The sequence below is a fragment of the Mustelus asterias genome, chromosome 6 (genome assembly GCF_964213995.1).
Source record: "Mustelus asterias chromosome 6, sMusAst1.hap1.1, whole genome shotgun sequence".
Lineage (NCBI taxonomy): Eukaryota > Metazoa > Chordata > Chondrichthyes > Carcharhiniformes > Triakidae > Mustelus > Mustelus asterias.
In genome coordinates, this window is record NC_135806.1 from 85121289 (window position 1) to 85148500 (window position 27212).

At 42.5% G+C, this 27212-nt stretch overlaps 1 protein-coding gene across 2 annotated transcripts in view; it reads left to right on the forward strand.

Annotated features, from left to right (window-relative positions):
• The first annotated feature begins 20688 nt into the window (after positions 1-20688).
• Positions 20689-27212, forward strand: part of epb41l4a (erythrocyte membrane protein band 4.1 like 4A) — a 207352-nt gene continuing 200828 nt past the window's right edge. The window contains exons 1-2 of one of the 2 annotated variants that reach the window (XM_078214667.1): positions 20689-20765; positions 22157-22547. In XM_078214667.1, coding sequence (XP_078070793.1) covers positions 22449-22547 — 99 coding nt within the window. In that variant the 5' untranslated portion in view covers positions 20689-20765; positions 22157-22448. Of the gene's footprint in view, positions 20766-21304; positions 21838-22156; positions 22548-27212 lie in introns of those variants that run through there. The other variant, XM_078214668.1, reaches the window with a different exon arrangement.

Below are 27212 nucleotides of genomic sequence, written 5' to 3' on the forward strand. Positions count from 1 at the left end.
CATGACTCCCCCCAACTACTCTTCCTGAACCTTTGGCTCCCCCTTGACACTCTGACACGTCCCCCCCCGAATCCCATCACGCTGATCCCTTGACACCCCTCAACAACCATCACGACAGACTTCTCGCCCCTGACTCGACGTGACTAGGTCCCAGGACTCGACTTCCTCCTGGCTTTACTTGACTTGACCCCACCAAGCAACTAATCTCCTGACCCCTTTGTCCCCACTTGACTAGCCCTCATCAGCCATCTCGCCCACCTGATCTGACCTGACTGATAATTTTTCCCAGCTTGACCCATCAATCCACACACCTACCTGCCACTGTACCCACCTGTCACTCTACCACCTTACCCAGCTGCCACCCTGCCACTATAGCCCCACACCACCCAACTCTTTTACCTTAACCACCGTACCCTCTTATCCATTTACCTTACCCACTTTCCTTCTCTCCATAGTTTTTCAAAGAAGCTTCGGAACATTTAAACTCTTTACTTACAGAATACCGAAGCAAATGTTGTAAAATGGGGGCATGGTTTGCTTCCCCTGATGCTCCAGCATTGCATTGAAGCTCTTTGACGGACTGTATGCTCCATAATTTTGGAGAAGCCGAGATCAGAAGTGTAGAGCTCTGACGTGATGGATGAAAGTAGGAGCAGAGTGGCAATCCGATGGTAATTACCATTCCTTGAGAGATTCAGGCTATTGATTGGCTCTTTAACTTCACTGTATATATTTATATTTTTTTCACACTTTTACAGCATCATGCCAGAGATTGCCTGGACATATTGCCAGAAGAAGAGTACACAACTTCACACATTCAAAGGAATCCTGGGGGGCATTGTAAGCAGGATGAACAGATTCCTGGATCTGGTACCATCAAGTATATAGGAAAATAGGAATTAGGAGCAGAAGTAGGCAATTCAGCCCTTTGAGCCTGCTCTGCCATTCAAACAGAACATGGCTGATCTGTTCCTGGTCTCAAATTCACCTCTCACCTGTTCCCCATATCTCCTTAACCTATTTTTTTAAAATCAGAAATATAATATAATATAATCTTTCTTGAAACCATTTTACGATTCAGACTCCACCGTGCTATGGGAAAGCGAGTTGCACAAATTCACCTCCCTCTATGAGAAGTAGTTCATCCTCATCTCAGTTTTAAATCTACCACCTTTCAACCTATACATCTTGAGCTAGATGGCCCCATAAAGGAAAACATTTGGTCTACATTTACTTTATCAATCCCTTTTAGTATTTTATATACCTCGATCAGATCCCCTCTCATCCTTCCAAACTGCAGCGAGTGTAAGCCCAAACTGTTTAATCTCTCCTCATACATCAACCCAGTAACAAGAATTATTGCAAGGTCTCCCAATTCCTTCTCTGTGCTGTTGATGACCCCTTCCATCACTTTACTGATGATCTCTTAAGAGTTACATTGCAGAGACACCCGATGGCTCCAATGCTACCGGCCTATATTGTTCCAATTTGTTGCTTAGCAGTCATTTGATCTTTCTACCTTGTGAGGTTAATTGCTTGAAATACTTCTTGTATGAAATAAATATAGTGAATAATATCATGCACACAAGCAGAAGAAAACCTTCTTTTACTCCTACAGAAAGGAAAAGATCTTGCAGTTTATCAAGTACTGAACTTTTCCCCCAGCATTGTCACCATGTCCATATGGTGCAATGAGAGTGGAGGCAGTTACCAAAATCAGTGTTATCATCGACACAGTGTCATAAATAATTTATGGGATATTTTTCTTTCGACGATGTTGCACGATGCTGTTAAACTTGTAAAGAATCACTCATTCAGCCTCAACTAGAAAATTGCATCCAGTTCTGGGCACTACACTTTAGGAAAGATGTGAAAGCAATAGCGAGGTTGCAAAAAGCTTTGAAATTCCATGGATGAGAGTCTTCAGTAACAATGATACATTGGAGAAGCTGGGGCTGTTCTCTTTGGAGAAGGTAAGGTTAAGAGGAGATTTGATGCAGGTATTCAAAATCATGCAGGGTCTGGAAAGAGTACATAGGGAGAATCCATTGCCATTGATGGAAGGATCGAAAGGTAGAAGACACAGATGAAAGGTAATTGGTAAAAGAAGCAATGGTGACATGAGGAAAAGCTTTTATACATAGGATTTAGTTAGCATCTGGAATGCACTGCCTGAGAGTGTGGTAGATAGAGATTCAATTGAGGCATTCAAAACTGGATCATTACCTTAAAAGGAAAAATGTGCAGGCGTATGGGGCAATGGCAGGTGAGTGGCATTAGATGAATTGCTCCTAAAGAGGGCCAGCTTGTGGACAGGGGGCTGAATGGGTTCATTCTGTGCTGTGAATGATCTATGATTCAATGGTTTCATCCCTGCCCTTGCTCCAGTGATGTTGAGCTCCTCTCCTCCATCAAGAAGGACATGCAACCATACCTGATCCTGCTGGTAAGGTGCTGCTGCCTCTGGTTTTAAGCCGCTTTATCCTCCAAGGTAAAAATGAAATGTGTCAGTAAGTGTGCAATTGTTTGGGTGATCTGCCTTTTATGGTTGAATAGGTGGCAGTATGTGAAAAATAGATTGGCCATGTTAAATTTGCCCTTAGTCTGTAATAGAACAAAGAACAAAGAACAATACAGCACAGGAACAGGCCCTTCGGCCCTCCAAGCCCGAGCCACTCCCTGGTCCAAACTAGACCATTCTTTTGTATCCCTCCATTCCCACTCCATTCATGTGGCTATCTAGATAGGTCTTAAACGTTCCCAGTGTGTCTGCCTCCACCACCTTGCAGCGCATTCCAGGCCCCTACCACCCTCTGTGTAAAATACGTCCTTCTGATATCCGTGTTAAACCTGCCCCCCCTCACCTTGAACCTATGACCCCTCATGAACGTCACCACCGACCTTGGAAAAACCTTCCCACCATTCACCCTATCTATGCCTTTCATAATTTTATACACCTCTATGAGGTCACCCCTCATCCTCCGTCTTTCCAGTGAGAACAACCCCAGTTTACTCAATCTCTCCTCATAACTAAGCTCTTCCATACCAGGCAACATCCTGGTAAACCTCCTCTGCACTCACTCTAAAGCCTCCACGTCCTTCTGGTAGTGTGGCAACGAGAACTGGGCGCAATATTCCAAAGTTATGAGAAATGGCAAAGCCAAATCCAACAGGGATGACAAGACAGCATGACCTAGCCTGAGGTAGCAGCTCAGATTTGCCTTTGGAAGCAGCATTCAATCATGTTGCAAAGAGAAGATCTCATTTTTGCAAACTTGGATTCCTGCACGTTTTCTTTGCTCATCTCTCCAATTCACTTTCAGCCTCTTCATCACTGGTTGAAGGTAGCAGCAAAATATCACCGATGAAATCTGCTCAGGTGCTCAAAAGCATTGCGACTTCAAGAGCTTTATCGTATCAAGTTAGGACTGTTTGTGAACAGTGTCCCAAAATGTATAGATTAGGTGGATTAGCCATGGTAAATGTGCAGGGTTACGAGGAAAGTGGGGGGTAGTGGGTGAGCCTGGGAAGATACTCGGTTGGGAGAGTCAGCGCAGTCTCGATGGGCCGAGTGGCTCCTTTTTGCACTGTTGGGATTTTATGATTCTATGATCTGAAATATATTCCTTAAGTGGGAGTACATCACTTTTTATTTCTCTGTGAGCTGATAATGGTCATGAAATTGGTTTCTCATTGAAAACCAGTGAAAGTGTATGGCTGGTCTTGAATGCCTGAAGGCAAAAGGCTGAGACTTGCTGAAATTGGCCCTCAGTTGCATAATACTGGAGAGCTGTGGATGGCAGTTGGGAGTCCCCATTGCAGCTTCCTGGTCAGGACCTTCATCAACATCATCTGACTCAAACACCAATTCAACCTGCAGCTAATTTCTGGTAGAAGTCTGGAGGGGCAAGAAGAGGGGCAAATAAGAAAAGAGAAAAAAGGGATTGAAGAATTGCAGGAGGGGGAGGAGAGAGACAAATGGGCAGAGAGGGACAAGAGGGAGGACAGAAGCCTGCAGCATTCCTGTGGAACTAATACAAACAGGAATGTTGCTCCTGGCTCCAGTTTCAGGTCAGCAATCTCTTATAATATAAAAGCAAATTACTGCGGATGCTGGAATCTGAAACAAAAACAGAAAATGCTGCAGAATCTCAGCAGGCCTGACAGCATCTCTGGAGAGAAAGTAGAGCCAATGTTTTGAGTCTGGATGACTCTTCATCACAACAATCTCTGGTAGTTACACCCCTGTCGAGTGGAGAATTGAATACCTATCATTAGCACAACCAGTTCTTGTTAAATTTGACAGCTGCTGGACTTTCAGTAAGCTTCAGCCACAGGAGATCACTTCCAGAAACAGGTCAACTAATGTGATTTTCCTCCCAAAAATAGGCACGATGAGACCAATTCCTCCATCCTTTGTTTAACTATTATAGGACAAAGTCCTTATGGTCGAATTTCTTTCACACTATTTATCTGCTTAATGGAAATGTGAGGAATGAATGTCATGCCAGTGCAGGCATTATGGTCGATACAAATAAATCCTAATGCTGCTTCTTTTTGTTACAATTGACTGCAGCTGAGAATGGATTTTTAAATAATGTTTTACTAAAATATTTTTGGGATCCAACTACACAACTTTATTATTTGATCCCCCCTCATGTTTAAGTTTTTTTCCCCACTTTCTTTGTTAGAAAGAATGATGAGATGAAATCACCTTTATCCCTCGAATATCTGTCAACACTACTTTCAAGCCAGCTGCTGGATTGTGTGCGTGAGTAAATTAGGTGACTCAGCTGCTGCTTCTCTGTTCCTTCTTCTGTGAAAGGGCCTTAAAAAAAGAATTTTAAAAAACTAAAGAAGGAAGACTGTAGAAGACTTTTTCAGCTTTTCCCCTAACATCAACCAGAAAGTGACAAAGTCTACATCGAAGTATCAGAAATGCTGCATTCAAATTTGATCTTTGATATGCAGATCGTACCATTCTAGATATAGCACTTAGCAATATAATACTTCACAAAACTGTGCAAATGTAAACTTGGCAAGCAAGTAAAATATGTACCAAGGCTTTTTAATTCTGGATATGAGAATTGGTAGATGAGTGTCATTCTTCAGAAAAGCCTGTCCCCACAGCTCCCATTGTTACTGTTTCCCTTTTTTTCCTTCTTGTTCCACCCGTGCAAAGTGTAAAGTATCTTAATGCCTGCACTGGCATGACATTCATTCCTCACATTTCCATTAAGCAGATAAATAGTGTGAAAGAAATTTGAGGTGGAATCAGAATTCAATTACTTCAATTTTCTTAGTGAAGAGCTGAAGGAAATCAAATGTTCTCAAGACTTAATGTTGGACAAGCAATTTGGAGGCAGAGATAGTAAAGAAGTAGAGCTGGGTTTTATTAATGTTCAGGTAGAAGCTAACCCTGTCGAGAGGCAGCATATAAATGAGGAAATGGAAGGGTCAAGGATTGACCCCTTGGGGAACTCTGGAGATTATGGTTTGAGAATGGAAAGAGAAGATATTGCTGGAGAGATTCCAACTTTATACAAAAAAATAGGAGTCGAACAATGCAATGCAGTTGTTTGGAGCTAGACAATGAGAGAGTGGCACCAGAAAAGGATGGTTTGTGTACTATACTGAATACCATGTAGAAGTTGAATATGATGAGAAGGGTTAATGTGCTACAGTAACAGTCACAGTGGACTGGATTTTCATCTTTGAGGCCAATAACGGGAGCCAGGAAAATCCATGGCTTTGTCAGCTAACCTCAGGAAAAAATGTCCACAAGGACAGGATTTTCATTTCCAAGAACTGGAAGGGGGTGATGAACTGGGTGTGGGCTGCAGCCAGGCCAGCTGATCCAGAAAAAAGTTTGTAGGCAGCTGTTTTAAAGGCCTACTTTTGCACAGGGCACTTCATCTCAATTATAAGAACTGAAAGCTCTCACCCCTATACACTCCCCATGCCACTCTATACCATCCACCCTTATGGCCCGTCATGCTTCCCTTTCCAAGCTATAGCATCCAAAGCAGCCCCTCATGCTCGTCTATGGCCTTGTATGCCTCATGCCAACCTATGCCCCTCAATCAACTTGTATAGCCCCTCATGTTCCCCAAGCAAGCAATGGCACTTCCACTCCCATTCACTCACTAAATTCTGTACAGAAGCAATGGACAGGCTGAGAGACCAGAAATCCCTATCCCCTGGTTCTAGATTTTCCAACCAGGGAAAACAACTGTGGCACAGTGGCTAGTACTGCTGCCTCACTGCCAGGGACCCAGGTTCGATTTCCGGCTTGGGTTATTGTCTGTGTGGAGTTTGCACGTTCTCCCTGTGTCTGCGTGGGTTTCCTCTGGGTGCTCTGGTTTCCTCCCACAGTTTGAAAGACGTGCAGGTTAGGTGCATTGACCCGAACAGACGCCAGAGTGTGGCGACTCGGGGAATTTCGCAGTAACTTCATTGCAGTGTTAATGTAAGTCTTACTTGTGACTAATAAATAAATAAACTTTAAAACTTCCCTGCATCTAGTCTGTCCAGTCCTGTTAGAACTTTACATGTTTCAATCAGATCTCCTCTCATCCTTCTAAGCTCTAGTGAATACAGGCCCAGTTGAACCAATCTCTCCTCATAGGATAGTCCCACCAACCCTGGTATTAGCCTAATCAAAGTCCGCTGTACACCCTCTCTGGCAAGGATATTCTTTCTTAGGGAGGGAGACCAAAACTGCACAGTACTCCTGTTGTGGTCTCACCATGGTCCTGTTTAACTGTAATATGACATCCCTATTTCTGAACTCAAATCCTTTTGCAATGAAGGCCAACATACCATTTGCCTTCCTAATTGCTTGCTGCACTTGTCTCTCCACTTCCATTGACTGGTGTACAAGGACACCCAGAAGATTCCTTTGTACATCCACACTTCCCAATATATCACCATTTAAATAATACTCTCCCTTTCTGTTTTTCACACCAAAGTGTATAACTTCACATTTAGCCATTCTGCATCTGCCATGTGTTTGTCCACTCATTCAACTTGTCTAAATCACCTTGAAGCCTCCTTGCATCCTCCTCATGATTCACAATTCCATTCTGTTTTGTGTTGTCAGCAAACTTGGAAATGTTACATTTGGCTCCCTCATCCAGATCATTTATGTATATTGTGAACAGATGGGGCCCATGGACTGATTCCCTACCATACCCCACTAGTCACTTCTGCCACATGGTAAAGGCCCATTTATTCACACCTTCTGTTTCCTGCCTGTCAACCAATTCTTGATCCATGCCAATACATTTCCCGTTATAGCCAATGTTGTTAGGAAGCAGGAATAATCCAGGAAATTATAAGCCGGTGAGTCTGACGTCAGTTGTGAGGAAAACTTTGGAGAAGATACTGAGGGACAGGATATATGCACATTTGGAAGAAAGTGGGCTAGTTAGTGACGGGCAGCATGGCTTTGTACGGGGAAGGTTATGTCTCACCAACTTGGTTGAGTTTTTTGAAAAGGTGACAAAGATAATTGATGAGGGAAGGGCTGTGGATATAGTTTAAATGAATTTGATTTGATTTGATTTATTATTGTCACATGTATTAACATTCAGTGAAAAGTATTGTTTCTTGCGCGCTATACAGACAAAACATACCGTTCATAGAGAAGGAAACGAGAGAGTGCAGAATGTAGTGTTGCAGTCATAGCTCGGGTGTAGAGAAAGATCAACTTAATGCAAGGTAAGTCCATTCAAATGTCTGACAGCAGCAGAGAAGAAACTGTTCTTGAATCGGTTGGTAGGTCACCTCAGACTTTTGTATCTTTTTCCTGAAGGAAGAAGGTGGAAGAGAGAATGTCTGGGGTGCGTGGGGTCCTTAATTATGCTGGCTGCTTTGCTGAAGCAGCGGGAAGTGTAGATAGAGTCAATGGATGAGAGGCTGGTTTGCGTGATGGATTGGGCTACATTCATGACCTTGATTTTGTAGTTCCTTGCAGTCTTGGGCAGAGCAGGAGCCATACCAAGCTGTGATACAACCAGAAAGAATGCTTTCTATGGTGCATCTGTAAAAGTTGGTGAGTATCGTAGCTGACATGCCAAATGTCCTTAGTATTCTGAGAAAGTAGAGGCGTTGGTGGGCTTTCTTAACTATAGTGTTGGCATGGGGGGACCAGGACAGGTTGTTGGTGATCTGGACACCTAAAAACTTGAAGCTCTCAACCCTTTCTACTTTGTCTCCTTTGATGTAGACAGGGGCATGTTTTCCTTTACGCTTCCTGAAGTCGATGACAATCTCCTTCGTTTTGTTGACATTGAGGGAGAGATTATTGTTGCCGTACCTGTTCGCCAGATAATCAATCTCATTCCTGTACTCTGTCTTGTCATTGTTTGAGATCCGACCCACTACGGTGGCCATGGAGTTTTGTGGAAAAAATAGTGTTGAAGGCTGAGCTGTAGTCAATAAATAGAAGTCTGACATAGGTGTCCTTGTTATCTAGGTGTTCCAGGGTTGAGTGCAAGGCCAGGGAAATGGCGTCTGCTGTGGACCTGTTGTGGCGGTAGTCAAACTGTAGTGGATCCAGGTAGTCTGGAATTGATTTGTGCCATGATTAACCTTTCGAAGCACTTCATAATGATGGATGTCAGAGCCACCGGCTGATAGTCATTAAGGCACACTGCTCGGTTTTTCTTAGGTACTGGGATGATGGTCATCTTCTTGAGGCAGATAGGGACCTCAGATTGTTGTAAAGAGAGGTTGAAGATGTCTGTGAATACCTCCGCCAGCTGATCCATGCAGGATCTGAGTGCATGTCCGGGTACCCCATCCGGGCCAGTTGCTCTGACATCTGCAATGGTGACCCCAGATACAGATTCATCCAGGGCTTCCAGGGTGGAGGGCATGCTCTCGCTGACCTCTTGCTCAAAACGGGCATAGAATGCATTGAGCTCATCAGAGAGGGGTGTGTTGGAGCCGACGATTTTACATACCTTCATCTTGTAACCACATGCCTTCATCTTGTAGCCATTTGCCTTCAGGACTTTAGTAAGGCATTTGACAAGGTCCCACATGGCAGACTGGTACAAAAACTAAAATCACATGGGATTCAGAGTGGGCTGGCTAGATGGATACAAAACTGGCTTCGTTATTGAACACAAAGAATTGCGGTGGAAGGGTATTTTTCAGAATGGAGATCTGTAGCTAGTGGTGTTTCGCAGGGATCAGTACTGGGACCAGTGTTGTTTGTAGTATATAAAAATGATCTGGAAGAAAAAATGGGCGGTCTAATTAGTACATTTATGGATGACATGAAGATTAGTGAAGTTGCTGATAGTGCTGGGATTGTCCGAGGATGCAACAGGATATGGATAGATTGGAGACTTGGGCACAGAAATGGCAGATGGAGTTTAATCTGGACAAATGTGAGGTGATGCATTTTGGAGGATCAAATTTAGGTGTGAATTATACTGTAAATGGCAGAATCCTTAGGAACATTAACATATAGAGGGACCTGGGCATGCAGGTCCCAATTCCCAAAAAGTGGCAACACAAGTGGCCAATGTGATTAAGAAAGCATGTTTGCCTTCATCAGCCGGGGCATTGAGTACAAGAGTTGGGAAATCATGTTGCAGCTTTATAAAACCTTGGTTAGGCTGCATTTGGAGTATTGCGTGGAGTTCTGGTCACCAAACTATCAGAAGGATGTGGAAGCTTTGGAGAGAGGACAAAGAAGGTTCACCAGGATGTTGCCTGGTCCTGATGGTGTTGGCTATGAGGAGAGGTTGAATAAACCAGGATTGTTTTCACTGGAAAGACGGGAGCTGAGGGGAGACCTGATAGAGATCTACAAAATTATGAGAGGCATAGATGGTGAAGAGTCAGAGGATTTTTCCCAGGGTGGAAGTGTCAATTACAAGGGGGCACATTTTCAAGCTGAGAGGGGGAAAGTTTGAGAGAGATGTGTGGGGGAAGTTTTTCATGCAGAGAGTAGTGGGTGCCTCGAACACGCTGTTAGAGGAGGTGGTGGAAGCAGGCACATTAGCAACAATTAAGAGGCATCTACACGAATAGGGAGGGAATAGAGGGACCGAGTAAGGGCATCATGATCGGCACAGGTTTGGAGGGCCAAAGGGCCTGTGCTATACTTTCCTTTGTTCTTATCCCATGTGCTTCAATTTTGCCCACAAACCTCTTTTGAGGGGTTTAATCAAAAGCGTTCTGAAAGTCCAAATACACCACGTCCGCTGGTTGATTCTCCCTTATCTATTGTACTAGTTACATACTTAAAAAAACTCCATTAGATTTGTTAAACATGATTTGCGTTTCATAAACCCATGCAGGCTTTGGCCAATCCTGTTAATGCTTTCTAAATGTTCTGTTATCACACTTTTTATAATAGACTCTAGCATCCTCCTCACGACTGAGGTCATGATAAATGGTCCTCCCTTTTTTCTCTTCCTCCCTTTTTAAATAGTGGGGTTACATTTGCCATCCTCCAATCTGTAGGAATTGCTACAGAGTCTATAGAATTTTGTAAGATGTCCATCAATGCATCCACTATTTCCAGGGCAAATTCCATTCATACTCTGGGATGTAGATTATCAGGCCCTGGGAATTTGTCAGTCTTTAACCCAATTAATTTCCCCAGCACTATTTTCTTACTAATTCTGATTTCCTTCAATTCCACCTTCTTACTAGACCATCCGTTCCCTTACATTTCTGGGAGGTTATTGATGCCCTTTTTTTGAAGACAGAATCAAAATATGCGTTCAATTCTGCCATTTCTTTGTTCCCCATTATTGGGAATTTCCCCAGCTTATGGCTATAAAGAACCTACATTTACTCGTGTTTTTCTCTTCACATATTTATGAAGCTTTTACGGTCAGTTTCTAATGTTCCATACAATTTTACTCTCAATCTATTTTCCCCACTTGATCGAATCTTTTGTCCTCTTTTGCTGAATTCTGAAATGGTCCCAATCCTCAGACTTGCTGTATTTTCCAATATTTTTCTGACCTTCTTTATCTCTTCCTTGAATAACATGTGTTCCTTTATAATAAAAACAGAAAGTGTTGGTCTGACAGCACCTGTGTGGAGAGAAACAGAATTAACGTTTCGACTGAAGATGAGTTAAGTGGACTTGAAACATTTGTTATGTTTCTCTCTCTGCAGATCCTGCCAGATCTGGTGAGATTTTCCAGCATTTTCAATTTCTATTTCAGATTTCCAGTATTTGCAGTATTTTGTTTTCATTTTCCAGTATTTGCAGTATTTTGTTTTCATTTCTGTGTTCCTTTATGTTTTAACTTAGTGGTCTATAGAGACTTTTTATCTTTGCTGCCTTTACTCACTTTGCACTAATGACTCACCTTTTAGGAAGCTCAATATGTTTAGTTGGTCTACTTTATGTACCAAACCAGGTATTCCAGACAAATAGAGGTATTCTACCTTGTTTTCTCTTTAGTCTGTTCTTCCTGAACACTCTGAAGTATATGTACCTTCATTTTAGGAGTTAATCAAGTCTGATTAACCATGATTGATTGATTGATTCTAAGGTTCATATTTTATTAATTTCCAATTACCATAATAAGCCCTAGCATTATATTTATGAATGTTTCTGGCATTTATAAAAGTGTATCTGATGTAAGTTAAAATGATCTTTTTCACACTCTTTTCTTAATTGATAATTGATCCATATACTTTTGATATCAGATCTAATTTCCTTTCAGTTTGGTGGGTTTTGTTTACCATTCACCCCCTCACCGAACCCCTAAAAAGAGGTGATTAAGGGAAGATCACACAGGAGTGGTGCTTTTACATTCACACGCTTACCAGCAGGGGTCACTGGATAATGATGATGTGTAGGAATTCTGTACATTCTTTTTTATCCTGATCTGAGTACATTGATGCCAACTGTAACATTCTTACCATTTTCTTAGCTGAGACCAGCTAGCCTTAACCAATGACTGAGCACGTAATCTCCTAGTGTATGCAGATAAACAACCTGCTGTCTTAATTGCTGAGCCAACAGTGGATTCTTATTTTAATAGAAAATAGAGGCAAGAGTAGGCCATTCGGCCCTTTGAGCGTGCTCCTCCATTCATTTTGATCATGGCTGATCAACAAAATCAATATCCTGATCCCGTCTTCCCCCCACATCCCTTGATCCCTTTAGCCCCAAGAGCTATATTTAATTCCTTCTTGAAATCACACAATGTTTGACTTCAACTATCTTCTGTGGTAGTGAATTCCACAGATTTACCACTCTCTGGGTGAAGAAATTTCATTTTACCTCAGTTCTAAATGGTTTATCCCTTATCCTCAAACTGTGACTCCGAGTTCTGGACTCCCCCACCATCGGGAACATTCTTTTTGAAACTACCTTGTCTAATCCTGTTAGAATTTTACAAGTTTCTTTGAGAACACCTCTCACTCTTCTAAACTCCAATGAATACAATTCTAACCGACTTAATATCTCCTCATATGACAGACCTGCCATCCCAGGAATCAGCCTGGTAAATCTTTGCTGCACTCACTCTATAGCAAGGTCATCCTTCCTCAGATAAGGACACCTGCACACAATATTCCAGGTGTGGCATCAACAACGCCTTGTACAATTGCAGTAAAAATTCCTATTCCTATAGTCAAATCCTCTTGCTATGAAGGCCAACATACCATTTGCCTTCTTTACTGCCTGCTGTACCTACGCGCTTACTTTCAGCGACTGATTTCATACTTCTAATTTGATTGGTGGACCTTACATGAGATCAACATAGTTCAAAAATATTTTGCATTTCCTTATATCAGGAAATTGCTAATTACACAGAATGACACAAAGCTTCCACCTCTGAGCGACACAAGCCAGGAAAAGGCAAGAGTCAATTCATGGTCCAGTATGTTGGCTAATCTTAGTTGAAGAGGCAGTCGGGCATGACAACAAGCCTGCTGGGAAGTACTGAAGTGACCCCTACTGGAAGTACTAAGTATTGAGTGCATGAGTACCATTCAAAAGACAACTTCAATAGATTATGTATAAATATCACTGACTAGGATCTAATAAATTATCAATTTCAGTTTATTCTTGAACATCCTCTATTTATGACAAGTCAAATCTGAACGATATTTGGTGCTACTGTGATTGGTGAAAAATGATTTACGATGTCACCATTATGAGCTATGCACTTTATCAAATTGTCTCATTTTATATAATGTATTCAAAATGATCATAAATATGCCTTTACACTGACAACTGTTAAAATAAGAAATCAAATCATTCAGTGTTGAGATCTGGATAGGTGTGTAGTTTAAACATCAGAAAGATAACATTATTAACTAGCACATTGTTGCAATTGTTCCACCTTAGGAATGTTTTGTTATTGAATACAGTCAATGATGTAACCAGTGTACTGAATGGGAGCAATTTTTTAGACAGTTGCTAGTGTTTGTGTTGTAATTAAACACCTGAAGTATGTATGAGCCACAAAAGCAAAGCTTCTAGCTTGACAGGTCAAAACAATGTGGTGTGATTGTTAATGTTGCAGCTTTGTACTCTGCTCTTTGCCTCAGTTAAAGTGGCATTTTCGAGGAAAAGTGCAACCTTTCAAAGACCATCGACCCCAGGAATCTCAAGAAGATATGTCAGAGAACAGAGAAAATATGCTAGGCTTGGGTGGTGGTAAAGGGGAGGGTTAACAGGGATCAGGGGTTGTAATGGCTTCCATCTAAAAGGTTGACGTAATCATGAGATACATGATTATATGACTCTAATATTGAATTTTATTGGAACAATTTTCTATTAATTATTGACTCTACTGAATATTTCAAGAATTTTTACTCATTCACCTCATACAGAACAATATTTCCAACACATTTTAAGACACATTAGGAAAGACATTTTATAAAGCTTAAATGAGTTAATGATGCTTCTGTCACTCTCTTACATGGATGAATGCCATTTACCGATATCTTATTCAAACGCAGCTGCAAATTAGCATTTGGCCAGAATTTATAGCTGATCTACAATTAAATTGTCTGTTTAGAATTGAATCTCCCTTTTCCTGATGGATGTGGAGAACCAGCTGTGAAGCAATGTGATTTGAATCTGCAGGACATAAATCATCTGGTTCAACTCCCTGTTCTCTTTTCTGTTTTGGATAAATCACAACACTGTTATCAGGCAAGTAAATGGAACTGAACTGTTACAGAAATTAACATAAAGGCTGAAAGATAAAATTAAGTTTAGATCACCTTGGTGTGAAGGTATTAGCATCATATGTTTTGTCATCAAGCAAGTTGCTGTCCTGTATCTGACTATTCTGTATTGTTATTACTGATGTCTCCTAAGGGGATTACTTGCATCCAGCAAAAGAAAGTAATGGAGATGCCTGACCATGTGTGTCAGAGCACAAGGTCAACAGTGTGAACAATGACACATACAAACATGAGGTGAGTGAATTTCCTGTGTTCAGTTAAATAAATTGTTAGTAGATTTGGCAATTTCATGATATCTACCTTAGAAAATAACTGCAATTGCCAGGGAAAAAAGGTTGAATACAATGAATTCCTTTAGAAGTAAATTAATGTCAGGATTTTGCTGTCAGATATATAAAGTAGAAATAAATATCTTCTAATATACTTACTGATGTAACAACATCAGTTATTGATACATAAACAAATTAAATATGATTGCTAATTACACAGGCAGCTTGCAGATGTAACATGTTGCAACACAAAAGTACCACATGGCTAATGTATTGAGGGGGCAACACAATAAGAAAGTAACACAATGAGTTCAGATGACACTCTTGCTCTATTACTGGCACCTGAATCTAGATATTAGTTATTTTCTCAAGATACACACCAACCTATTCTACAGTGTATGATAAATACCAATGCTTTATTTCCAGAAAGTTGTTTTGGTTTTATACTGAGTCAGAAGGTCATGGGTCAAGCCACATTCCAGAAATCTAAGCATGTTACCTTGCTTGACCTATCAATGCAATACTGATGGAGCACTGATTCGTCAGAGGTGCCATTTATTGAATGAGACTTAAACCAAGGGCCTGAATCCCCAATCAGTTTGACATAAAAGATACCAGGGGACTACTGGAAGGAAAGCAGGAAATTCTTTCAGTGTCCTTGCAAACATTTACCCCTCAAGAACATCTCTAAATTATTGTTATTATTTGTTTATATCATTGCATTTCCCCTTGCTATGCAAAATAACTGTGACTATGCTTCAAAACAATTAATTAGCTGTGAAGTATTTGAAACGACTTGAGGATTTGAAAGGACCTACATAAATGCAGACTCTTTCTCTTCCAACCTTTTATTAGGAGTAGATGTTGCAGTGCACTGTGACAGACAATGAGCTTCCTATTAAATCATATCATTGGAACTAAATAGCTATTGTGCTTGCAATTTGAACTGGAGAGCTCATCCAGTGACTCAAGCTTTTATCATATCAGGTTTTACTTTTCTTCGTGTTACAATTGAATGACATATTATGCAAGTGCTGTGTAGCAGTAGATTAAAAGCTATAATGTTTCTCTTATTAATATGGAATATTCATAATGTTTTGGTCCACGCTGCTCTGAAAGACAGTGAAAATTTTAAGCTGTTAAAATTAGGAAATGTTCCAAATGTACAGCCGATCTATCAGCATCTGAAAAGATGAAAGGAAAGTTAGTGTTTCAGATGTAAAACCTTCCTTTAGCAATTTTGCAAAAACAATAAAGAGGAATAAAAAAAACCCTCAGGAGGTGACGATCACGAGGGGTCATGGGCTCAAGGTGAGAGGGGCGAAGTATAACTCAGATATCAGAGGGATGTTTTTTACACAGAGGGTGGTGGGGGCCTGGAATGCGCTGCCAAGTAGGGTGGTGGAGGCAGGCACGCTGACATCGTTTAAGACTTACCTGGATAGTCACATGAGCAACCTGGGAATGGAGGGATACAAACGATTGGTCTAGTTGGACCAAGGAGCGGCACAGGCTTGGAGGGCCGAAGAGCCTGTTTCCTGTGCTGTACTGTTCTTTGTTCTTTGTTCAGGAAAAGGCAAGATCAATGTCTGCAAGTTCAGCTCAGTGCTTCTAATGCAACAGGATTGGTCACTATGGCAAACTGTGCAAGGCAAAAGCTCTGAAACACACAGTAGAGAGAAAGGCTGGTTACGGATGATGTATATATCAGCTCAAAGATTTGTTTGATACCATGCCTCAGTGGTTCTAGGATCATACCAATAACTGGAAATCACATTCCTCCATACCCAAAACACACTCAGAAGGCCCAAGGATTAGCCACAAGGTCTGCAAACCCAGAAGATATACAGACATCCTTCTTGGATGAGGTCAAAGATCTTTGTTTCTCATTTTGGAACATGGAAATTTCTGTTAATGGTCCTTTAACAAATATTAAATTAGATACAGGAGCGAGCTGTACAGTCCTGTTGGACAAAGAACCATGGTTGAAAGACCTCTGGCTTCAAACAAAGAACACAGCATTTTATGGGTATAAACAAAGAGAACTGCAAGTTCCTGAGTACACAAACAAAAAAGTTTCCAGATTGCAATTTCAGCTCTGAATTGTCTTCTCTCTTTGCAGAGCAGCTTTGTCCATTTTCATTACTGCTGTCAGAAAATCTTCAACCATCAGACCAGCCAGCCACCCAGAAGATAACCATGATACTTTCAGTGGAGGATGTAATAGAGACTGATCAGCAGTCCGATAAGCCTCAACCTCCGGTTGCGATGGCAGTAAAGCAGGTCAACAATGCAACCATAGACGATATGCTGCAACTCCCAGGCAGCATGGCAAAGACTAAAGACATTGTGGAACCAGATAGCAGCAATCCATTACCGACAGCGAAATGCAGGGATGATTGTACCACTAAACCTCATTCTTGTCATGGGAACGCGCTTCCTCAGCCACAGAGGACATCAAGACAACCTATACAACGACAGAAAAAGCAAGAGAAATGACAAGGAGTTGATCACAATGTTCATCTACCGCACAAGAAACGGCTGATCGAACTGTGGTCTTAACTCCAATTTCCTGCCAGCCCCCATAACCCTTGACTTCTTGTCAATTAAATCTCAAACTAACTCAGCCTTAAATATATTCAATGACTCAACCTTCACCGGTCAGTGGGGGAGAGAATTCCAAACATTAAAACCATTGGAGAGAAAAGAATTCTTCCTCATCTCTGCCTTAAATGGGAGACCCCTTATTTTGAAACTGTGCCTCCAGTTCTAAATTCCCTCACAAGATGAAACATCCCTTCAGCATCTACCCAGTCAAATCCCTCAGAATCTTACAAGTTTTAATAAGATCATCACTTCACATTCTTCTAAACTCCAGTGTGATTAGGCCCAACCTATTCAACCTTTCTTCCTTGGATAAAACCAAGGGTGGCACAATGGCACTGTGGTTAGCACTGCTGCCTCACAGCGCCGGGGACCTGGGTTCAATTCCGGGCATGGGTCACTGGCTGTGTAGAGTTTGCACATTCTCTCCGTGTCTGCGTGGGTTTCCTCCAGGTGCTCTGGTTTCCTCCCATGGTCCAATGATGTGTGGGTTAGGTTGATTGGCTATGCTAAATTGACCCTAGTGTCAGGGGCTTAGCAGGGTAAATATGTGGGGTTATGGGGATAGGGCCTGGGTGGGATTGTGGTTGGTGCAGACTCGATGGGCCGAATGGCCTCCTTCTACACCGTAGGGATTCTATGATTCTATTCTAAGGTTAGCACTGCTGCCTCACAGCGCCAGGGACTCAGGTTCGAATACCACTTGGGTCACTGTCTGTGCAGAGTCTGCATGTTCTCCCTGTGTCTGCATTGGTTTCCTCCGGGTGCTCTGATTTCATCTCACAGTCTGACAGACGAGCTGGTTAGGTGCATTGGCTATGCTAAATTCTCCCTCAGTGTACCCGAACAGGCGTTGGAGTGTGGCGACGCGGGGATTTTCACAGTAACTTCATTGCAGTGTTAAGCCTACTAATAAATAAACATAAAATAAACCCTCATCCCAGGAATAAGCCCAGTGGACCTTCCCTGGACTGTTTCCAATGCTGACATTTTCCTTCTTAAGTAAGATGACCATAACTGTATACAGTATTGTGGCTGTGATCCCATCAATGACCTGTATACTTTTAGCAAGACTTTTAAGCTTCATCCCCACCCCCCCCTTGCAGTAAAGGCCAACATTTATTGCCTTCCTAATTATTTACTGTACCTGCAAGCTGATTTTTTGTGATTTGTGTACAAGGGCAGCCAAACTCCTGTACAGCAGAATTCTGCAGTTGCTCACCATTTAAATAAGGAGTATAGTAGGGGGCTGAGAACAAAGCCTTGTGGGGCACTGGTGTTGAGGATGATCATGGAGGTGTTGTTGTCACCTATCCTTACTGATTGTGGTCTGTGAGTTAGGAAGTTCAGGATCCAGTTGCAAGGGAGGTTCTAAGGCCCAGGCCACGTGTCCTTGTTATCTTGGTGTTCCAGGGTTGAGTGCAGGGCCAGGGAAATGTGGACCTGTTGCGGCGGTAGGCAAACTGTAGTGGATCCAGGTAGTCCGGGAGGCTGGAATTGATACGTGGCATGACTAACTTTTCGAAGAACTTCATAATGATGGACGTCTCAGCCACCGGCTGATAGTCATTAAGGCACGCTGCTTGGTTTTTCTTAGGTACCGAGATAATGGTCATCTTCTTGAAGCAAATAGGAATCTCAGATTGTTATAAATGACTGTGACTGTGCGGCCAAATTCCCCTCCAATTCAATTTTCAAGTTTGCTGACGACACCACGGTAGTGGGTTGTATCTCAAACAATGACGAGACAGAGTACAGGAATGAGATAGAGAATCTGGTGAACTGCTGCGGCAACAATAATCTCTTCCTCAATGTCAACAAAACGAAGGAGATTGTCATCGACTTCAGGAAGCGTAAAGGAGAACATGCCCCTGTCTACATCAATGGGGATGAAGTAGAAAGGATCGAGAGCTTCAAGTTTTTAGGTGTCCAGATCACCAACAACCTGTCTTGGTCCCCCCATGCCGACACTATAGTCAAGAAAGCCCACCAATGCCTCTACTTTCTCAGAAGACTAAGGAAATTTGGCATGTCAGCTACGACTCTCACCAACGTTTACAGATGCACCATACAAAGCATTCTTTCTGGTTGTATCACAGCTTGGTATGGCTCCTGCTCTGCCCAAGACTGCAAGAAACTACAAAAGGTCGTGAATGTAGCCCAATCCATCACGCAAACCAGCCTCTCATCCATTGACTCTGTCTACACTTCCAGCTGCCTCAGCAAAGCAGCCAGCATAATTAAGGACCCCATGCACCCCGGACATTCTCTCTTCCACCTTCTTCCTTCAGGAAAAAGATACAAAAGTCTGAGGTCACGTACCAACCGACTCAAGAACAGCTTCTTCCCTGCTGCTGTCAGACTTTTGAATGGACTTACCTTGCATTAAGTTGATCTTTCTCTACACCCTGGCTATGACTGTAACACTACATTCTGCACTCTCTTGTTTCCTTTTCTATGAACGGTATGCTTTGTCTGTATAGCGCGCAAGAAACAATACTTTTCAGTGTATACTAATACATGTGACAATAATAAATCAAATCAAAATAATATTCTACTTTTCTATTCTTGCTGTCAAACTGGACAACCTCATATTTTATCCACTCATGTAACCTATCTATATCCTGTGCAGACGCTTTGCATCCCACGCACAACTTCCTTTCCTACCTATCTTCATATTGTCAGCGAATTTGGTCAAAACACAAATCCCTTCATCCAAGTCATTAATATCATTTGTATATTAATGGTCTGGTTCCTGTGCCACTCTACGAGTTACAATCTGTCATCTTGAAAAAGTCCCAATTATCCCAACTCTATTTCTGGTTAGTTAGCCAGTCCTCTGTCCATACAGTTAGGTCGCCCTGTAAACTGGTGCAGATGGTTAGATTTGGCAGAACACCTTTGGGAAATAGATGGTTTGGTTAATCTGTTGAAAATCAAAATATTACTTTTTAGGTTAATAAACTATGTTTTAAGATAAAAGATTAAAACATTTTAAATGTAGAAATGCAGCCATCTTCCATACAGTATATCCTGGATCACCATAGAAATGCAGGACGGATTTTGTAGGTTTGATGTTTAGATTTTCCCCCTTCAAATGTTGATGCGCTTCTGTTTAATTTTCTTCAATACAGAGAAGGGAGAGTGGCTATTTATTAAGTTGACAGGTTATGTTACACAGCCCATACATCTTGTTTATGTCAATGGTTTATAATGAGACATGTTCGAGCTGGAGAGTAGCTGCTGGTTAATTTTTTGCTACTTTTTTTAGGTTGCTAAGCATGAAGGTCACAAAGTCGAAACGCGCAGAAAATACCGCTTCACATCAATCAGATGGAATGATTATTGGGTGAGAGAGCAGTGAGGATGGACAGCTTTAAGCTGCAGATCAGAAGTGCCCAATTTTAAAATGATGGTCTTTCCCTTTGTGAAGCCGGAGTTTTGTATCTGTAGGGAATGTGATAGTGGCGATGCAGTGGGCCAGCTCTCTGGCTGCAATACAGAAGCTGACATTGTGGGTACAATTGATGACTGATGCGAAATCTTTTGTCCAACAAAAACTACAAGCTCCAGTCTGCAAGCTGGCGCTCGGGGGCGCGCACGCTCCGGGTGAAGGGACGGCGCTGTTTCCCCGGTTACCGGAGCCCAAACCCGGCGGCCCGGTAAAGCGAGCCAAGCAGCCCGGTGCCACACACAGGCTCGGTAAGCAACCGGTTACAGAGAGCAAAGGAATAGACCGTGGCTGGAAATGTGAGAAGCTGCGTAACCGAGAGACACGCACAGAGAAAGGAGAGACAGAGAGGGAGCTGAGAGAGAGGAGAGAGCAGAGACAGAGAGAAAGGGGAGCTGAGGAAGAGAGCAGAGACAGAGAGAGGGAGCTGGGAAAGAGAGAGAGAAAGGAGAGAGAGCAGAGACAGAGAGAGGGAGCTGAGAAAGAGAGAGCAGAGAGAGAAAGGAGAGAGAGCAGGGACAGAGAGAAAGGAGAGAGAGCAGGGACAGGGAGAAAGGGGAGCTGAGAGAGAGAACTTAGAGAGAGAGCTTAAAGAGAGAAAGGAAAGCTCAGAGAGAGAAAGGAGAGAGAACTTGGAGAGAGAGCAGAGAAAGAGCACACAGAGAGGGAGCTGAGAGAGAGCATAGACAGAGAGAAAGGGACTGAGAGCGAACTTAGACAGAGAGAGAGAAAGGGGAGCCGTGGGAGCTTAGAGCGAGGGGAGAGCTGAGAGAGAGCAGAGATAGAGAGAGAAAGGAGAGGGAGCTGAGAGAGAGGGGGATCGGCAGAGAGAAGGGGGGACTGAGAGCGAGCGAGTTTAGAGAGATAAAGGGGAGCTGTGGGAGATAAGAGAGAGAGAGAGCTTGGTGAGAGAAAGGGGGAGCAGGGAGAGAGAGACAGAACCTAGAGAGGGAATTCAGAGAAGGGGGAGCTGAGAGCTTGGAGAGAGAGGGGGAGTGCTGAGAGAGGGAGCTGTGTGAACCAGAATAAAGGTTTGTGACCTGGAGCAGACAGGGTGAGCTTCCTCTTTACCAGGACCCAGTTCGGGATCCTCTCTGGTTTTTCTGCACACCCGGGGATGATATTGTCTGTCTCGTCTCCCACTGCGGCTGGTTTAACGCCGCATTTCGGTTGAGGAAAGTGGGAGGTGAGGTCGTGTGAACAATGTAACTTTGTGTTAGGCTATTTGGGCACAGAAAGCCGGCACATCCTTCACTGTTAATGAGCTTGTGTGAGAGGGAGAGCATTGTGAGGGGAGGGACCAGCCAGCCAGCCCCTGCACAGGTTAGTGGCTAACGTGCAAATAACAGTGCTTTTTAATCAGATGTTTCAAATAGCCTATTAACATGTAGCTTTTATAACTGGGAGATAAATACTGTTTAAATTTATAAATACTGATAAATTTAGCTGTTTCGTTTTCATCTGAGCAAATGTTACATTTGATTCTTTGCTATTCTGAAGAGGGGCAGAACAGTACTTCAAACTAAATATAGCATCCTGAAAGGGATTGTTATTTATTTTGGTTCCTTAATAATATTTACGAAAGCTCAGTGCATTATGTAAAGTGTGATATTCTTTAAGGGCGTTATTGTTCCTCTTCCAGATTTCACCTCGAGACCCAGTTCGCCGGAGTTGTATGTTCGACGGAATTGCCTTACACATTATTTCAAGGATATAACCGCTTGCCTTCACTATCTGACGGCAGTTTCATCAGAAAAGGGATGGGATTCCAGAGATGATGATACATGTTACTAGCTGGTACTTGTGGCGGTCTGCAATGCCATCATCCCATGCACTTGATTAACTGAACTTCAAACGGATCGCTTTTCACCGAAACTGGGCTAAGTTATTTGACTTCACGACTGGTTTAATCTCTCCCTGGTTTCAATGCAGCGATGGGCTGCTTCTGCGCGGCACAGGAAGAATTTTATTGCGAGGTTTTGCTTTTAGACGAGTCCAAACTCACCCTAACTACCCAACAACAAGGAATAAAAGTAAGTTGATCCTAGTCCATCCATCAAGTAGGTTAGTGTCTGTGCACTGATATTTTTCATAAAAACAAAAAATGCTGGGTAAACTCAGCAGGCCTGGCGGCATCTGTGAAGAGAGTAAAGGACTTTTCCAGTCCTTACTCTTTAGAGTTAAAGAAAGGAAGAAATATGATGGATTTTATGCTGGTTAAGAGTAGGTGGAGCAAAGTAGAATGTCAAAGATAGATGGGAACTATAAGAGAGATTGGATAAAACTGCTATGGAACATGGCAAAGGGAGTGTTAATGGTCGTGTTAAAGCCTCAGAAAGGTGCTGATACTGGCATAAGTCCAATGGCAGTATGCATGAACAGCAGAACAAGGGTCAGTGCTCTCTGAAAGCAATACTCAAGAACAAATGATAGATGGCCCTGTGGGGGGAGGTGCATTGGGATTTTAAAAAAGATTATAAAGGTGGTCAAGATAGAGGAGTCTGAGGTTGTTGAACTCGATGTTAAATCCAGTGAAGTGCCTATTGAAAATAAGGTACTGTTCCTCCAGTTTAGGTTGGACTTCGCTGGAACATTGCTGCAGACCCACGTGGGCATGAGAGCAAGGTGGCTAGTTGAAATGGCAAGCGACAGGAAGGTTGTAGACGTGCCTGCAGAAGGTACTCTGCAAAGCGATTGCCCAGTCTGCATTTGGTCTCGCCAGTGTAGAGGAGATCACATTGTGAGCAGCAGATATAGTATACTAAACTGAAATAGGTGCAAGTGAATTGCTGTTTCATCTGAATGGAGTGTTTGGGGCTTTGGACAGTGAGGAGGGAGGGGATAAAGGGTAGGTGCTGCACCTTCTATGGTTGCATGGGAAGGTGCCATTGGATGGGGATGAGAAGCTGGGAGTGATGGAGGAATGCATCAGATTGTCACGGAGGGAGTGATCCCTGTGGAATACTGATGAGGGAGGTGAGGGGGAAGATGTGTTTGGTGGTGGCATCATGCTGGAGTTGGCGGAACTGGTGAAGGATGATCCTTTGAAGGCGGAGACTGGTGTGCTGAAAACTGAGGACAAAGGAGACACTATCATGCTTCTGGGAGAGAGGGGAAGGGATGAGGACACTAGTGCAAGAGATGGGTCAGACATAGTTGAGCGCCTTGTCAACCACGGTGGGGGGAAACTTCGATTCAGGAAAAAGGAAGACCCATCATAAGCACCATTTTGGAAGTTAACATCAGAACAGATGTGACGGAGGTGGAGAAACTGGAAGAATGGAATGGAGGCCTTGCAGGAAGCAGGGTGTGAGGAGGTGTAGTCAAGGTAAGCTGTGGGAGTTGATGGGCTTGTGATGAATGCTGGGAGTCAATCTGTCACCAGAATTGGAGACCAAGGAATCAGGAAAAGGGAACAAAGGGGCAAACGTGGACCATGTGAAGGTGAGAGAGGAGTGGAAATTGGAAGCAAAATTAGTTTTTTCTAGATGAGAGTCTGAAGCGTAACTGATATAGTCATCAATTTGCCAGAAAAAGAGTTATGGAAGGGGGCCTGAGTAGAACTAGAACAAGGAATGTTCCATGTACCCTAAAAGAGACTGGCATAACTGGTGCCCGTGCAGATAACCAAGGCAACACCTTTTTATTTGCAGAAAGTGAGAGCAGTTAAAGGAGAAATTGTTCAGTGAGAACAAGTTCAGCCTGGTGGAGGAGAGTGGTGGATGTGGATTGTTCGGACCTCTGTTCAGGGAAGAAATGGAGAGCTCTCAGACTATCCTGGTGGGGGGTGGTGTAGAGGGATTGAATGTCCATAGTGAAGGGGACATCGGCGGAATCACAAACATAGGTGGGAAGAGGCTGAACAAGGAGAGAGAATAGAGTCAAGATGGGAAGAAATTTAGTTCAGTGCGGCAGGAGCAGGCTGCAAAGATGGATCTACTGGGACAGTCTGTCGAACTTGTGTAGGAGCTAGAAGTGGGATGTGCAGGCTGTGAAGGGAAGTTCTCCAGAGGAGATGAGATCAGTGACCATCCTGGAAACAATGGCTTGATGTTCAGCGGTGGAACCATGGTCCGTGGCATGTGGGAGGAAGTGTCTGAGAGTTGGTGCTCAGCCTCTATGATAGAGGGCAGTTCGCCAGATAACAACAGTACCACCCTTGTCAGCAGATTTGATAAAGTCAGGATTGGACCTGAGAGAATGGAGTGCAGAAAGTTCAGAAGGGAGCAGGTTGGAGTGGGTGAGATGAATAGAGAAATTGAGACAGCTGAGGTCGCACTGACAATTTTCAATGAAGAGATCAAGAGCAGGTAGGAGGCCAGAGGGAAGGATACAGTAGTAGGACAATACTGGAGGTGGCTGAAAGGATCCACTGAACAGTGTAGGACTCCTGCCCAAAGAAGTGAACACTGAGATGAAGGTGATGAAAGAAGAGTCCAGCATCGTGCTGAGCCCAAAATTCATTGAGATGGGATGAAATTGAGTCGTTTGCTGAGTACAGAACGTTTAGCTTTAGAGAGGGCAAAGTCCAAGACTATGGTGAAGACACGGCAATGGCTGGGGTCTGAGGGATGGGAAGGTGTTGGGGTCCCCCATGGGCATTGGTATCAGTAAGTTGTTGTAGCTTGCATTCCTTACCATCTGAAAGGAAGAGAGAAAGCTACTTATTCGGGTGTCGGATGAGATGAAGAATGAAATGGACCTGGGGACAAAGACAGCTTTGGAATAGTGCTGCTGGAGAGGGATAGGTTGAGTGTGTACTTAAAGCCAGCAGCTCAAAGCACTGAGTTTGGATCTCAGGTTGCAGCGAGAACAGTCAGAGGACCGTTGTATGTCCAGGAGGCACTACTAATCTTGTCTGGATTCGAAACATTGAGGGATGGAACTTCAGTTGGAATCCATGTGGGATGGAGACAGTCATGGAGGAAGGAAATTTAGCTGTGATAGTGAGTTTTGGTAACACCAAGAAGGAAAAGGAAAGCAAGAAAGAGACAAATGAAAATCCCTTTGGAGAGATACTACTTCAACTTAGGCATTTTTGGCAGAGAAGTGATGGTGAATTAAGCACTAAAATAAAAGTAAGTTACTGTGGATGCTGGAATCTGAAACAAAGACAGAAAATGCTGGAAAGGCATAACAGATCGGGTAGCATCTGTGGAGAGAGAAATTAACGCTTCTAGTCCGTATAACACTTCCTCAGAGTTAAAGAGAGGGAGAAATGTGATGGATTTGAGACTGTGTTTAAGGGGGATGGGGTGGAGCAGAGTAGAAGGTCAGGGATAGTTGGGAACTATAGGAGAGATTGGACAAAGATGTTATGGGCACAAGACAAAGAGAATGTTAATGGTTGCTGATACTGGCATAAAAATACGATAGCAGAATGTGTTAATAGCAGTATTTTTCATCTGTTTACATCTGTTTTCAGCCGTGTTACTTTCCAACGGTGTTGAATGGCAGTAATGACATCTACCTAAATTGATATTTTCAATATTGCAGCAAGAATACTGCTGGATAATTACCTTATTTTTACCTTTATGTTTGCATTGAACTGATTATGGGGCAACTTCTCCCATTACTGTTAAAACAGACCTGCACAGAAAAATAAATCCACCCTTCAGGAAATGAAGCTCCTGCAAATGTATTCACATAATATAAGTATTGGAATGTAACCAAGTACATGGTCTGGGGTGTGATCTCTCTCATGTGTCTTCTCCAGGCAACAGAAAATTCAAGTATGGTAAATTAGACTCACCATGGTGATAACCATGTTCTATACTGGTGCCATTAGATTTTGCACTGCAGTAGTGTAAAAGCACAAACACAAAAGCTGGAGTATGATGGAATCATGATGCTATTTTGTGCCAGTTATTAATAGTTGTAATAATTATTTAATCACTTGATAATTCCATCAATTGTGAATTCATTAAAATGGTTTAGAAATTCCTTTACAATTAGAGAACCAATAAGCGCAAAAATGGTTTGCTGATTTAATATGTTGTTAGTATCTCAACTTCCTTGAGTATAGGCAATTACTGGTGCAATATTTTAGCACCATAAACATTTCTACATTGGCAGGCGGTTTATTTTCCCCATCTGAGTAAAATAATGAATAATTTGAGTAACAAAATGCAGCAGAAATTATTGTCACCAGAGTTGCCATGTGAATGAACTTGTATCAAAAGTGAACGTTTGCTCAATCAGAACATGAATCAGATAACTGGGTGTGCAGATTAATGTACCCGATTCACAGAGCTCAGTTTTCAGTAATTAGGATCGGTCACAATTTGGGCACTTTTGTGCCCAGTTCTCAGATCTATGTTCTTATCAAATGAGGCTATATGCCAGGACCATAAACTTCACAAATTTAGCCTTGCATTATCTTTCTGTTTGTTCAATGGGTTAACATTTATATTGAAGTGGAGAAAAGAATTGGTGTAACACTGTTTCAGCATGATGTAGTTGACTATAACATCTACCCTACTATACAGAACATTAAAATTCATCATTATGACACTGAGGCAACTCCTGGTTGAGATTTTGGGAATTTGCCTCTAATTATTATATTCGAGTTTCTTTTGATTTGTGCGCAAGTTATGACAAAAAATGTAATTTTGATGGCAAGTTTTGATTAGGTGAGTCATGCATAAAGTATGAATTGACAATATTAAAGTAGGAATGGAGAATATCTAAATATGAAA